The sequence below is a fragment of the Balaenoptera acutorostrata genome, chromosome 1 (genome assembly GCF_949987535.1).
Source record: "Balaenoptera acutorostrata chromosome 1, mBalAcu1.1, whole genome shotgun sequence".
In the NCBI taxonomy this organism is placed as follows: Eukaryota; Metazoa; Chordata; class Mammalia; order Artiodactyla; family Balaenopteridae; genus Balaenoptera; species Balaenoptera acutorostrata.
Window position 1 is genome coordinate 147,636,213 of NC_080064.1, and position 15,556 is coordinate 147,651,768.

The window sequence follows — 15,556 nt, forward strand, 5'->3', positions numbered from 1 at the left end:
TTCTGTTTGCTAGTGTTTTGCTCAGGATTTTTACATCTATGTTCATCAGTGATACTGGTCTATAATTTTCTCTTTTTGTGATAGCTTTTTCTGGAGTTTATCTTAAACTCCAAATGGATTAAAGACTTAAATGTAAGACCAGACACTATAAACCTGTTAGAGGAAAGCATAGGAAAAACACTCTTTGACATAAACCACAGCAAGATCTTTTTTGACCCATCTCCTAGAGTAACAGAAATAAAAACAAAAATAAACAAATGGGACTTAATTAAACTTAAAAGCTTTTGCACAGCAGAGGAAACCATAAACAAGACCAAAATACAACCCTCAGAATGGGAGAAAATATTTGCAAATGAAACAACAGATAAAGGATTAATCTCCAAAATATACAAACAGCTCATGGAGCTCAATATCAAAAAAACAAACAATCCAGTTAAAAAATGGGCGGAAGACCTAAATAGATATTTCACCAAGGAAGACATATAGATAGCCAAGAGGCACGTGAAAAGCTGCTCAACATCACTAATTATTAGAAAAATGCAAATCAAAACTACAATGAGGTATTACCTCATGCCGGTCAGAATGGCCATTATCAAAAAAGCTCGAAACAATAAATGCTGGAAAGGGTGTGGTGAAAAGTGAACCCTCTTGCACGGTTGGTGGGAATGTAAATTGATACAACCACTATGGAAAACAGTATGGAGGTTCCTTAAAAAACTAAAAATAGAAATACCATATGACCCAGCAATCCCACTACTGGGCATATACCCTGAGAAAACCATAATTCAAAAATAGACATGCACCACAGTGTTCACTGCAGCACTGTTTACAATAGCCAGGACACGGAATCAACCTAAATGTCCATCGACAGATGAATGGATAAAGAAGATGTGGCACATATATACAATGGAATATTACTGAGCCATAAAAAGAAATGAAATTGAGTTATTTGTAGTGAGGTGGATGGACCTAGAGACTGTCATACAGAGTGAAATAAGTCAGAAAGAGAAAAACAAATACCGTGTGCTAATACCTATATACGGAATCTAAAAGAAAAGAATGGTACTGATGAACCTAGCTGTAGGGCAGGAATAAAGAGGTAGACATAGAGAATGGACTTCATGACATGGAGTGGGAGGGCAAAGCTGGGGCGAAGTGAGAGTAGCATCGAGATATATACACTACCGAATGTAAAATAGTTAGCTAGTGGGAAGCAGCAGCAGAGCACAGGGAGATCGGCTTGGTGCTCTGCGGTGACCTAGAGGGGTGGGATAGGGAGGATGGGAGGGAGGCTCAAGAGGGAAGGGATATGGGGACGTGTGTATGCATATGGCTGATTCTCTTTGTTTTGCAACAGAAACTAACACAGTATGGTGAAGCAATTATACTCCAATAAAGATGTATTAAAAAAAATTATCTTGGAGTTTTCATTTTCAGATCTGTATAATCAGCAACATCTTTGGTCAAAAAAAAAATGCCATTTTTAGGATTACAGGTGAAACTGAGCATCTGAATTTTGTTGGCCATTAAAAATCCCACGGCTGTTGTTGTAAGAATGCTTGCTGGAGCCCTGGCCAAAGTCCAGTCTAAGCAATAACATCCTACTCAGTATACCTCACAGTCCTGTGAGGACTGTCAATTATTAAGGCATTCTTCTTTGCTTCCTCCTCTAAACAGCTGTGAAACATTCCTGAATTCATGTTCATGACTTTTTCTATATCCTGTTCAGTCCAAGTGAAATGAGCCTTTCATTATACATATATTATCTGCAGTGTTGCTAAGTGTATACGTTTAAGGTTATGCAACTCACTGTTAAATGAATAATCTTTTTGGAAATTAAAGCAGAATGCTATGTAATCAATATTAGATAACATGCTGTGCATGAATTCATCTTTGACTCAGTTTTATAAAACACACCAAGTACATCACTTCATGTCAAAACAATCATTAAGGGCCTTTAAGTGGTCTTGAAAATTACCTGTTCTAATGTGAGTAGGCATGTACTCAATTAAATGAGGCCTGAAATACGCTTGGCATTGGCTCAGCTCAAAGTCAGGAAACAGTTCTGTTTTTGTGGCTTAGATGCAAATCATTTAAAAATGGTGCTGGACAGCAACATTATAATTAAATGAGGAGAGAGAAATCTGGAAAGAGTGTATTGTAGATTAAACTGAAAACAGTGAAAGTAAATATAGTTATTAATCTGATTTTCTGTACCATCCCAAGGCAAGAAACATAATTTATTAATTTTCATGTAAACAATTTTAATATTTTGAATATGTATATATTTATATTAGCAACTTTGCACATAGAAGACATCATTGATTTGTGTAAAATTATTGACTAAGAGTGGAATGTTTACAAAGTGGAATGTGTTGAGATTCAGCTCATGGAAGGCGTTTTGAATAGGCCATATCACAGTGCCTGGAATTTCTTTGCTCTGATGTCACCCTCTGTTAATCCAGTGTTCTCTTCAAGTCCCATACCACATCTTCTCCCTGATACCTTCACTGTGTATTTCCCTAGAGCTCGGGGGTCTTTCTCTGGACACTGAAGAAGTTTGCTGTCCCTCTGCATCTATATCACTTGCCCTTCTCTGATGCTAGATTAAACTGTTTAATTTTTCATATCTTGCTGTTTTTTTAAGTTTTCAACTATATTTAAATTTCCATTATGGCAAGCCCTGTGATTTATATATTTCTTTTGTTCTTTTACAGTGCTTTGCAAATATTGATTAATTTATAATGCAGCTTAGGGGTTTTCATTTTAACTTTTCACATATTTATGTGTAACTATAAATATAAAGCCAAGAACTACATAATTTTTTTCAGAAAAGCAAGGAAATTGTGAACATTGTTATCAAATCACTCACAGACAGTACTGAGACCCCAGCAAGCAGCAGTAAATATTTCTTTTATTATCAAGGAGCCACTTTGAGTAAAGAAAAACTATAAGGAGCAGAAATCTGTTAGTGGAAAGGAAAAAGGAAGTGAGGAACTGGATATCGATCTTGCCAAGTGAAGCAGTGAAAGAAAATATTACACTGTGAACTTCTTTCCACTATTTTCTCAAATTCAATCCAGCAACTCAGGTTAAGAGAACAATGGCTGAGATGTCGGAAATAAATCCAACCCATCTGATAAATCCCTAGGAAACGGAAAATAACACAATTAACGAGAAGAGGAAAGACTTTTTGAGAGTTTCAGTACAGTTATTTTTTTAAATCAAAAGTGGTGTTCTGAAGCGTGACATACTCCTTACATTTTTAATAACACATTACCTTGATGTTCTTTTGCTTTTTAAGATAAGCTGTATGTGGAAAATTGTATCTATGGATTATCTGCATCAAGAACTTGATTAAAGAGCAAAACATTTGGTTAAAAGGGTAAACTGAAGACTTTCTCAGTTGACTAGTCAGTGCCATCGTGCTGATCATGTAGCATGGTCTTTAGCTATAGCGTGGAGGCTTCGTGGGAAAATGAAAAGAGCACAAAATAAAGGGTCTGAAGCCCTGGGCTTAACCTTTATTCCTTTTTTTCCCTTCTCTCCCTTCTTCCCGTCTTCAAACATTTACTGAGAATCTATTATAGGTACACTGAGACAATTCATCTCCTTGGTCTGACAGTCAAGTGAGGGAGACAAAAAAGCAATGGCAGTCACAGTATTATGTGGTAGATGCCATCATGTCGCAGGCACACAGTATTGTGGTGGCCTTCAAAGGGACTGGTTTGCTTTGGCTTATCATCCAACCTTCAGTTTTTTGTATAATTATATGTATTCTAGCTTCTTCATGAGGTTGTTGTGAGGCTCAAAGGAAGCCACTATATGTTACAAAGTATTGTGAATTGTACTTGCAAATATCGATAGTTATAGGTAATAGCAGTAATTTGATAAAATACAGGGCTGTCGTGAAAACTTGGTATATAGAATTTAAAAAGAAATTGGTTTTACTAAAGAACGTTTTTGTTTTCTCTAATATGAAATCTAGATTTTCATTTCCTTTTTGAAATCCCCATGGTTCATTCTGAAAAAATTTTTTTTCTATGTTAATTAACTCCCACACTACCGTTTTCTATGTTAACTCCCACACTACCTTTTCCATACTTCTCTTTATGCGTGTATTGTATTGTACTGTAATTACATATTAGTTTTATTTCCTCCACTAGATCCATCAGGACTTTGAGGGCAGGGCTCATGTTTGGTCATCCTTATGTTACTGGTGGCAGCCATATATAGTACATGATCAGTGTGTGTTTGTTAAATAGATTAGAGAAGGAATTTTCTAGTGAGGTTTCTTTGTGTTTTTAATTATAATATCTACTAGGCAAGAGAGATAATTTTCTTTGTTCTATTAAAGATAATATCCAGGCATGTGACAATAAAGAATTCTAGATATTGTGTGCATCGAATTAGGCACTCCGAACATGGCCTGTCTTGCCCATGGTCCAGAGGAAAGAAGAAAGTTAATAGTGATATAATCATTGACAGAATGGAGATCTTGGAAAAGAGGAAATGTTAGTGAGGTGTGAAGGTTGCTCAGTGTACAAAATATTTTTAGATATCTTAACCTCTTTCTTCACTACCAAAATCTTTCAAGGTCATCTTCTCTGAACCTCAAGTTTTCTTGTCTGTAGATAAGAGAATTGAACCAAATGATCTTTAATGCCCCATCTAGCTTGAGGATTCTGTTTGGAGATTGATGGTTGAATAAAATAGGATATTATCCCTGCATTCTGTTAAATGTTATTCACCTTCATTCTTCCCATGTCTTTATTATACAGACATTATCAAACAACATTAAAGCATATTGAAGAAAAGACAAAACATTCAAGAAGATAGGACTTGAATCAGGCTTTATAGAATAAGAGGTGTATGGGCAGATGAAAGACATGGGGATGGCCATGGATGTGATAAGGAAGAGCAGTAGCTTCATGCTAAGGGGTGTGACGAAGTTGGAAGATTAGATAAGTAGAAGAGAGGGACTGAAATGCCTTGGAGAGTTCCCATTTAATTTTATAAGCAATAGAGGACCATGTTCAGGCAGGAAGAGAAGACGAAGTCGTACCTGTTGAATGTCATCAAAGGCTTGGCAGGGGATGAAACCAACGTGAGAAAAAAGGAAGAGAAGAGGAAATTGTTCATGACACAGCTGGCATAGGGCTCTGTTAAACGAAGAGAAAGACTGGAATGGACACAGGTCCTGAAAGGGAGGAGGGCTGATTTTGCCAAATGGTTATATCATTCAATTCAAAAGAGTTAGGAAAGATGCTTACACCTGGAGGCATGTGGCAGCTCAGCGGGCCTTTACCTCTCCGGAGTGTTGCTCATAACTGATAGAAGATTTATCTCAGCTGTCCAGTGTGATTTGCAAAAATGTATATTAATGAGCTTCAGGAGATATTTCCTATCTTTGTTGAAAACAGGTGGATATTTGAATCTCTCAATAACTAAATGAAGGCTAATCCGTCCTCCTATTTTAATAGCGTCCCTTAATCTCCACTATTGAAGAACAGACATATATCAGGGTTATTTTAAAAATTATTATTATAGGGAATGTTCTGGCATGTCTGTACTTTTTATTTTCATGTAATTGATTTTTTTTTCTAGTATTCTTTGTATTTCTTTCTACTTCTTGAGTTTGGAATTCTAGAATTACTTCAGTATTGTACCATGTAGGAACATAGAAGCTTGGCTTGACAGTGCTGCTGACAATTTATATGTCAGGGTGTAACTGCCTAGCATATTCTTTGCTGTTTGGCATTCCTTTGCAAAGTATGCCTTTGTTTAATCTTGAGGGAGTGGGCTTCTCTGATTTTCCATATAGTCAGGACATGACATTTACACAGCCAGTGACTGTTCTGCTCTGTATAGAATGCAGATGTTTGCACTTTCACACAGTTTCTTCAATTGCCTCTCCATTCCTTTTGCATACTGCAAGGTGTCTAATCTATGGTGCAGGATGGAGACATTTTTTTCATGTAATTTCTAAGAAAAATTACATGGCTTATGACAGGCATATCGTGCTTCCTTTCCAATTTACCTCATTTATTTCTAAAATTCTAAAAGTCTGTTTTTATATCACAGTTAGCACATTATAGAAAGCCTGGCTAATTAATTATTAGCCTTTGAAGTCGTAAAGTCCTTTTCTAGCAGTAAGCATTTGAAGCTAGATAATGTCTTATAAAAACTAAATGTTAAGTATTTTTATAATTTTGTATTGTTATCTTCATTAGATAAAATAGAAAAATTTTCATCCACCCTAGGAATTTAAGGTGATATGTCTGTACACATGATACTCGGATGAATTTTAATACTATTACTTAAATATATGAATGTTTCCTGGGGGAAGTAATTGATACCTGTAAAGGCCAGTTTCTGCTTGTCTATTTTAAAGGTTGATTTTCTGTTTTTAGAAAATGATCTTGGCACATTAAAATGTTTATTATAAACCTGCTGTATATATCTATATCTATATATTTATATCTGTCTCACTATCGTTCTATCATCAATCAATCAATTTAACCCACACCGGTATCTGGGCTCTTTCTCTTCACCTGACTTAGATCTTGGTTTTCCAAGGAATGCAGTGGTCCCCTCACCTGTTTCCACTTGAAACAATGGTTTGTGCAGTACATTAAGGCAGTTATGAGGGTGTCAATGACCTCAAAGATAATTATGGTGGTCAAAGCCAGCTTAGGAGAATGGTGATAGTGATGGACAGCAACACCAGCCATGGTGAAGGAAGTGATAGGGACTTTTTTCTGAACTTTTAATATCCTCATATCTGTGCTTCTACAAGTTCTTAAAAACCCTGTGGGATAGACAGGGAAGGGTCATTTGTTTTCTTTTTGTTTAGTATTAAATTTTTTATTTGCAGACAAATTTACAATTTATAGTTGAGAAAGCAGAATTAAAAGATGAATAAGTGATTCATTTAGACTTCAACAACAAAGTACGTGCTCAATTAATATCACTGACTGGTGAGAGTAAAAAGAAACCGAAACTGGAGTCTCCTGACTCTTTGTCCTGTGACATTTTTGACTACCTCTTTGCATTTTCTAAGGCTAAAAATCCACTTTTTTAGGTATGCATAATTTACAGCAAATTTTAAGGTATTCTTTGGTTGCTATAAATTGAGAAATGGTCTTTGTTGTTTTGCTATTTCTAATTGTTAAATAACCATGTAGTGCATAGTGAAAAGACACTTGCAGACATAGTACATTAAAGTCTTTAACGCTATTGATCACTATTTTTGACCTATGTCATTTTTATCTCCACAGAAATTGGCCCAGTTACAGTTACCACAGATCCCAAGAGATTTCAGTATGAACTCAGAGAACTCTATGTTCAGGTGAGTTCTTGCATTCAATTTTATTTCTTTTAAGGGAAAGGAAAATCATGAACTTTTGGCTGATTTTCTTTAGTTTTATGTCTGAAAGCAGTGATTATTGGTTTTTAAATTCTAATACCACTTTTTCTGACTTGATTTGAATGATAGATATGGTAGTGGGACAGATTGGGTTCAAAATATCACCTTTATTTATGCATTGTCTATGGCCGCTTCCATGCAACAATGGCAGAATTCCATAGTTGTGACAGACCGGCCCACAAAGCCTAAAGTGTTTACTGTATGATGCTTTAGAGAAGAAGTTTACTGACTCTTGCTCCAGATGACTCCTTTCACTGAGAATCATAAGGAGCAGTTAATTCTTTCCCTGTAATAGTAATGGTAAATTATGGTAATTTTGATATTCTTTGCTGTAAGTCATCTTTATAAAATTTTTGACTGTAAGTATAATTTTGTTAGTAGAGAAGATGAATAATTGGTTTAAATGTTATTCTGAAAACAGGACTTGGAGATAGGGTTGATATACACCTTCTCCTCATTGCTGCTTTGAGGTCATTATTCCCAAATCCATTAAACAAAAAAGAATTGCTTCTTTGAGGCTGTTTTACTGTCCTATCCTCCATGGATGGTCTCTGCTGCAATCACCTACAGATCTTTTGGCCACTCCTCATCACTCATTTAAACTATTGATACCCAAATCATTGGCTACCTTTCCCCTTTCGGGCTGCCATCATTCCGGGGCACTTCAGCATTGATGGGAATGACCTGTCAGAACCTTCTCCTCTCAGTTCTTTGACCTGCTATTTGTCTTCAATGACCTTTTCATTACTCCATCTCAGTCTTCTATTCTCACACACACCCTCTGGATCTTATGATCACCCCAATCTGTTCCATCTCTCAGATCACTAATTCAAGCAGCTCCACCAAGCTTGTTTTTGCAGCTACTTACACTACAACTACTCCTTCACCCTCATCAAACACTCTAGTCCATTGACCCCTATCCTGTCTCCCAGGCCATCAGATCTCTCCTTTTTCACTTTCTTCCAATCTAGCTCAGAGTCCTATCATTTCAAAAACACTCCTTTTTCTTTCTTGTCCATTGCTTTTCTGTTCAAAAGGCAAAACCTCATTCCTGAATGACTGCAATTATGTCCACCGATGGCCAAGTGCTGTTGAAACCTCACAACATGGCAGGTTGCTTCCACTGTAAATACATAACCACCTATTTTCACTGGACTCTTAATACTTCCATGATCCTACTATGTTTCTTTGGTCAATTAAATCTCCCATTCCTCTCAATGACAGTTGCAAATCTTATCTATTCTTCTTAAACCTCTATCCCATTACCCTTTTACTACTAGCTATTTCAGCTAATGATCTACTCTCAGCAAGCTATCTCACTTACTGTTTCACACACAGGCATATATAAATGGAAGCCCTCTGCTTCCCCGTACCTAGCATGTCATCCACCTACATCTGGTATCCATCCTATCCTCATTCTCTACTTAATCACAACTCCTTAGCTTTCTCAGGATCTTAACCTATCAAACTGTTTTTTTCTTTTTTTTTTTTCAACTGCTTAAGGGTTCCCATTTACTTTTAAATATGTTTAAGTCTCCCCCCCAAAACAAATGCATCCCAACAAATCAAACCATTATAAGCAAAACAAAATAAACAACAACAAATCTCTGTTTTTCTCAAATCCTCTTACAAATAACTTATCTCTCTCAGTTCCTTCAGTGTCAAGAATATTGTCTGTATTGACTGCCATCTTTTCTTCACATCCATTCCCCATCTACTCCTCAGTCTATTTCGATCTAGTCGCCACACCCCTGCTCTGTCAAAGTAGCTCTAGTTGGTGATACATGATTTGTATTTTGCTAAATGCAGTGGTAACATTTCACTTGTCAGCATATTAGATTAACATCTTTGTAATTCTCGGAAATACTGGCCTCTCCCTTCTTCTTGAGACATTCTCTTCCCTTACGTATGCTCTCATTTTTTTCCCCACTTTTCCTCAGCTTCCTAGGCAGCTCATTTCTGTCCAATTGGTCATTAAGTGTTTAGGATCCTAGAAGGTTTTGAAAGTGGCCCTATTTTTTCTCTCATTTTTATATCTTCTCTTTAGGAGAAATTATCCATACCCACATAAATATGTTTCTAGCCTAGGCCTCTCCTCTGAGAAATAGACCCTTGTGTCAGGCTCTTGGATGTCACAATGGCCCTCCAAAGTGAAACTCACAAATGTTCTCTTTCCACTGCCCCAAATCTGGTCCTAAATCCTTGCTCTTTGTTCTGTGTTTGTTATCTTTGTGAATGATGCCTACAATATTCTGGTTATACTACCAAAGATCTAAGTTATCCTTACTATATCCATTCCCTGCCTCTCCACCGCCCCCCTCCCAACCCCAATATACAAACCATGAATCAAGTCTTGGTTTTTAACTTTCTAAATAATTTTGGTATCAATTGACTTTTCTCCTTTTTCTATTGGCACTGTCCTAGTCCCAGTTACTGTATCTTTAGGCTAAATTAATGCAAAAAAGCTTCTAAGTGATTTTCCTTCATTTACTTTTCTTTTTATTTTTCCAGGCCTTTCTCTACTCTGACAGGCAGACAAAATAATCTCAAAATACATCTCTGAACATTTCCCCCTAATACCCTGTCCACTCACCTCCTACCCCCATCTCATCAAAGTCTTCCCAAGTTCATGAGTGACCTGAGGCCTGTCAACCTAGAGCCCTACCTAGAGCCGCTCTCTTCCCTTGGGCCCTGAGCTCTGCCATAGGGGCCTTGCATAGAGCCTCCTCCTGTCTGTATCCCCACCTGTCTCCCCACAGGGCCTTTGCACATGCTGTTCTCCTTGCATAGGAAGTTCTTGTTCTTCATCCTGCCCTCATGTCCATGCTCCTTTAACCTAGTTTAAAATCCTATATTCAAAATCTCATCTGGAATACCACTTCCTCAGAAAATCCCGCCCTATCCTCCAGGCTTGGTCATATCTCACTGCCTCTCTCTGTCACAAACTAGTTGGCATTTCACAGTGAAGAACTATGTCTGATTTAGCTCATCAGTGAATCCCTTAGTAAAATGCCTGGCATATAGAACGTGCTGAATTTTTGATGAATGCAAGAATGAATGAACGAACTAAGGAACGAACCATTATGTACAAATTAACAGAGTCCAAATTAGAGTTTGAAGTTTAATACTTTATTGGTTCACTGTAGGGTGCATGACTTGATTTGGAATTATGTACGGTATGAGCATAATTGGGGCATAGGATGAAAAAGACTCAAAAGTTTGGCATTCCAAATATGTATTCCATCGTGATTCTTTTATTGTGACTGTCTTTATTTTTAAATTGCATACTAAATTGAATTATGTTTCATAAATATCTGAATAGGTGTATATAGTTATCCCTTTACTGTTTTTCTCTTTTATTCAATTTCTTCTGATAATCTTTTTCATTAATCCTCCATTTCCTTTCTCTTATAACATGTCATTCTTTTTCAGTCATTATCTTGATACTTACTGACAATTTACTTTTCTATCCCTTGATATAACAACTTCTTTGCCGCTTTGGATGTCCACATTCTTTGAAAAAAACTTTTACAGAAAAATTTCTATCCTGTACGTGGATCATAGGAATTAGAAATTGTACTGCCCTAATTGTTTAAAATTTTTATGTTCTGGTATTTTGTCATGAGCTCCTGAGGGCAAGAGCCTTGTAGCTCTCATTGAGCCTCTGGTCCACTGTGGGATGAACAAGTGTCGGCAGTAGAGTGGACTCAAATAGCTATAAATGAATGTCATACATGGCTGGCTTCTTTTAAAAATGTATATTTAACAGTTAAACTATATCAAATATAATACAAGCTTTACTTTGGTGGTACAAAAATACTTAAAAACCTAATCATCAGTTTTCATTATATAAAGATTCAGAAGGGCCAAGTAATGGAGATTTCTAGCTGATAGAATGTTAGGAAGAGATTTACTCTATTCATTTTTTTTCTCTGCAAAAAAGAATTCAGCTGGGATATAGTCTTGGAAATCTGACCTGAATGAAAATGCCTACATTCTCAATGAGACCTGGCGCTGGCACTTCCTGATTTCCTGCCTCTCCCCTTCTTTTGCTTGGACGGATCTTCAGGGAGTGCCCTTATCTTCCTTGCTCCATTTGTCTCCAGGGTGAAGGATTGTGATTCTTAATCATACTCCATTGATTCTCTCCCTAGCCAACCTCTGGAATTGAACTTGATACAGACACTCTATAGGGTCATATAACATCTCTGTTCAAGAAAATAATCTTTCTTTCTCCCCTGGAATGAAAGCTGGTGTCCATTTCTCTGGAGATTTCCTCTTTACTGTCTGCATCCTATGGAATTTATTTTTGAATTGTCTTGGGATCCAAGGGGATGCTTAATTAGAACAACCAGCCAAGGAAGAAATCAAATATTTACTTTTTCTCTTCATTCAAAATCGTGCATTGTTATAGGCATTGGGAATACCACAGAAGTGTTTTTACTTTCAAAGTTTCTAGTGAATTATTCCTTTTTTAATCAATGGCAAAAAATGTTATCAAGTAAGGTTCAAATATGACAAGACACTAGGCTACATTATCACTTAACATCTAACCTAAAGAATATATTTTGTTTTCTCTTCAGTGTTTTCTTAGAGAATATTTTATTTCATAAATCACTCTGAGAAACTAAAATTTACAAATTTCATAAAATTTTAGAATAATACTAAATTGTGTGTGTGTATAATTTCCAGACACTTCTTCAGTTCCCCTTCTACCATTTTTAGTAACTCCCCCCAAATCACTGATATAAAGAGCAACAAGGATTGCTATCTTATTAAAATTAACTTGGATTTTCTGAAAAAGAAACCTTAAAAAATATTCCTTTCACACTTTAATCGTTTTGAAAGCAAGAAAAGTAAATTCAGTTGGAAGTAAATTAAATAATTGCCCATAAACTTTTTACTAGGTTCAGCTATTTTTCCTGTAGGGATATGGAATTAACTTGAAGAAAAGCAATTTAAAATTTCCAAGAAAAACGTGACAAAAATAGCTAAACTTAAATCATTAAATTTATAACATTAATTTCATTTTCCTTCATCTTCTTTCATCTGGAATGCAGAGAAGTAACTTGAAAAGTATCTGAGCTTTCTCTCTGGGGAAAAGAAGGGAAGACAAATGATAGCAATGGTATTCAAATCACACAGGGCTTTGGGAATTAATATCCTTGTAAATATGCAGTGCGAAGTCCTGCCTCAGGTCACATTCTTTGTAAGAAACTATAAAGCTTGTTGATTTTTAGAAAATGGTATTGGCAATGGTATGCTTTCAAGCCTTTTATCCAAACATTTTAAAGAACAAAAAGCATATTAGTCAAACATTTGAAGTGTAGAGAAGGAAGATATTTCTACAGTAATGGAATTACAACTTTTTCATATAGATGGTTGATCCCCAGAATTGAAAAATTTCACACATAATTTAGTTTTTCTTTGAGAAGTGTTTTGATAAAATTGACCTTAATAAAAGCAAGAATAAGAGTAAAAATATGTAGAACAGCATCATGACATAGCAACAAGATAGAGTTGTGAAGATTAGGGTAAGGTCCAATTATTGTCATTCTTTAACTGAAACAGAAGAATAAACTGAGGTTAAGGGGAAAAAATGTTCTGCTGTAGTATAAGAACAGTTGATGTTAGAATTAACTGCCAACAGAGAATGTGAAAAACTGTGGCCAGATAGGCAAAGACTGTTAAAACAGAGGATAATGCTGATTTATGATGTCAATTCAGTGTACATTTTATTTAATTTCAAGTATTCTAAATCATGCTACTGTGCAAAAGTGTCCTTTTTATTTCTATATTTATAGAAGTCTTCTATATGAATTTAAAAAACAAAACTGATACATAACCAAAAAAAATTAAGAAAGTAAAAAGGAAAATTGACTAGAACAAGAAAAGGGAAAGGATTATATGTTAGGATAAATATAATGTAGAGCTATAAAAGATGTGATTTTCATGTTTGGTGTTGGACGTGATTCAACTGAAGAGAGCAGTTTTCATTTCCATTTAAGTTTTCTTAATATGCATTTGACTTACAAATATGCATTCGACTTACAAATGCATATGTATCAGCATATATATACACTTTTACAGGAGGAATGGCATGTATTTAATTTAGGGAGGAAAGTGAGATAGAGTCCAATACATAAAATTCATAATACGTGTGAAAGCTACAAGAATAGTAGAACCAGCATCTGGCCCAAAATAAGGACTTGATAAACGTTAGCTATTATTACTGCTATGACTACTACTCTCTCTAGTACTCCGAGGTTCTTTTAACAGAAATAATCACCAAATAATTATACCATAAATGAACAACAACTATGGAACATGTGCCTTGTGAAAGATTTTGCATGTATTTTAAAGTCATCCTCTCATTTCAAACCTACACAAATATTAATCTTCCTTTTTTGCAAATGAGGAGAGTCAAGCTTTGAGATCTTAGGTAACATGTCTTACTCAGGTCACCAAACTGGCAAGGGGCAAGGCTAGTCTCAAAAGTGGAGGTATTTAATGTCAAAGCCAGTGTCCTTTTTCACTTTGCTACTTTTCTTCTAAAGATTGGTTTAAGTAACCTTATTAAGCTAATCAAATTTACGTTTATTTATATAATTTCTCTTTGTATTTTACTTCAAAGTAGGAAAGTAGAGAATTAAAGACAGATGTAGGTCTAGGGCTGGTCTCATCCTCAACGAAACAAGTTTATTTCTTAAAGATTTTGACTTCCTCTTCTACCTCCAGTCACTTTGGGTTATTGGCTCACCTAAAGTTACTGAGCAGCTAATGAGAATGATAACTGTAAATTGAAAATTACTCCCTTTGCTCAGCATGTGTTCTTGCTACTTAGCGTGGTAAGCTTATTTAAATGTAACCTCACAGTCACCTTGGAGAGACACGAGAACAAGATGCATTTTAAGAGACTGAAAGGTAGTGTTTATCCTGCAGTTGTATTTGTAGGCGGTTTTGATTATTTTTATTGTTGAAACTTCTTGGTGCCTGAATGAGGCATCTATTCAAACTTTAGTTTGCTGCTGGAGTTTTCTGCTAGGGTAATAAATTCTCTGAGGGACAAACAATCCTGTATCCCCAGGAAGTGAGGGATGGGGACTAAAATAAGTGACTGGAGGGCACCGAGTGGGAATGATTGGCTCCCTTCTAGCTGTCCATCCTGGTATTCCTATCCAGAAGCAAAGAGTTGGCTGATTTCTTAATGATCTTTTGTGTGCACTTCAAAGGACAAAGAGTATAGAAGGGTATTCTGACCGTTGCATTGCTTTTTCAAAGCAGAATACACACACACTTAGAATGGGGTGGGTGTGGATTATGATGGGAAATTTCTTGATTTTCTTTTCAAAGTGTGGATGTGTGGGGATGTTCTTAAGGGTACATACATAAGTCATTGTGGAGTAAATATTGCAAATATATGTGACAGAATAACATTTAGGAAGAGGACTCCTTTGACCTATGATGCCTGGATTTACTCCATTCATGCTATTAAGTCAATCAAGGGATTGCTCTGTTCCCCACGATAAGTACTATACCTGATTTTGTCAGGTTTTAGGTGATGGTAAGGATGGAGGTCAAAATGTTTTTCTTGGGAGAATGTTTCTTGATCTAAAGCCATGACTCCTAGAAAAAAACCTATAAACCTCACTTTCAACAAAGTGGAAAATTAAAGAGTTTCTTTAAGGAAAATTAAAGAGTTTCTTCTCAATCCAAATTGATCTGAAGCAGTTCTCAAGAAGCCATCTTTTTTTCTTCTTAGGCCTTGAAAAAGTCTCAAGAAGACTAGTAGAGTCTTGGTTTTGGTATTGACTTTGCATATTATTTGTTCAGTTATCCCTTCAGATGTTCGGATCCCTTCCAGAAACTTATCAGTACCACAGGCATGAACTAGCATCAGTTAGAGATTTGATAGCACTGGCCTTCCTCAGCAGATGATACCTGGGGCTCCTGTGGAGCAATATCTGGGAGCCTCTGTTGGTGTTCAAGGCTGATACAGGCTTTCTTGGGCAGGAGTATCCCATTACTGAATACTGGTCCAGTCACCAGCTAAGTCCCTCAGGTTTCCTTATGCAAACTTTAAACCGGGTCTCCATTCTTCTATATTCATGTTGATTTTTAAAATTC

General features: G+C 36.1%; 1 protein-coding gene across 5 annotated transcripts in view; it reads left to right on the forward strand.

Annotated features, from left to right (window-relative positions):
• HMCN1 (hemicentin 1) overlaps positions 1–15,556 on the forward strand; it is a 530,431-nt gene that overhangs the window by 102,008 nt on the left and 412,867 nt on the right. For all 5 annotated transcript variants that reach the window (XR_009008571.1, XM_007166971.2, XM_057547914.1 and 2 more), the window contains exon 2: positions 7,281–7,351. Coding sequence is in view for 4 of the 5 variants with exons in the window: in XM_007166971.2 (XP_007167033.2) it covers positions 7,281–7,351 (71 nt within the window). In the remaining variant the exon portion in view is untranslated. The remainder of the gene's footprint in view (positions 1–7,280; positions 7,352–15,556) is intronic.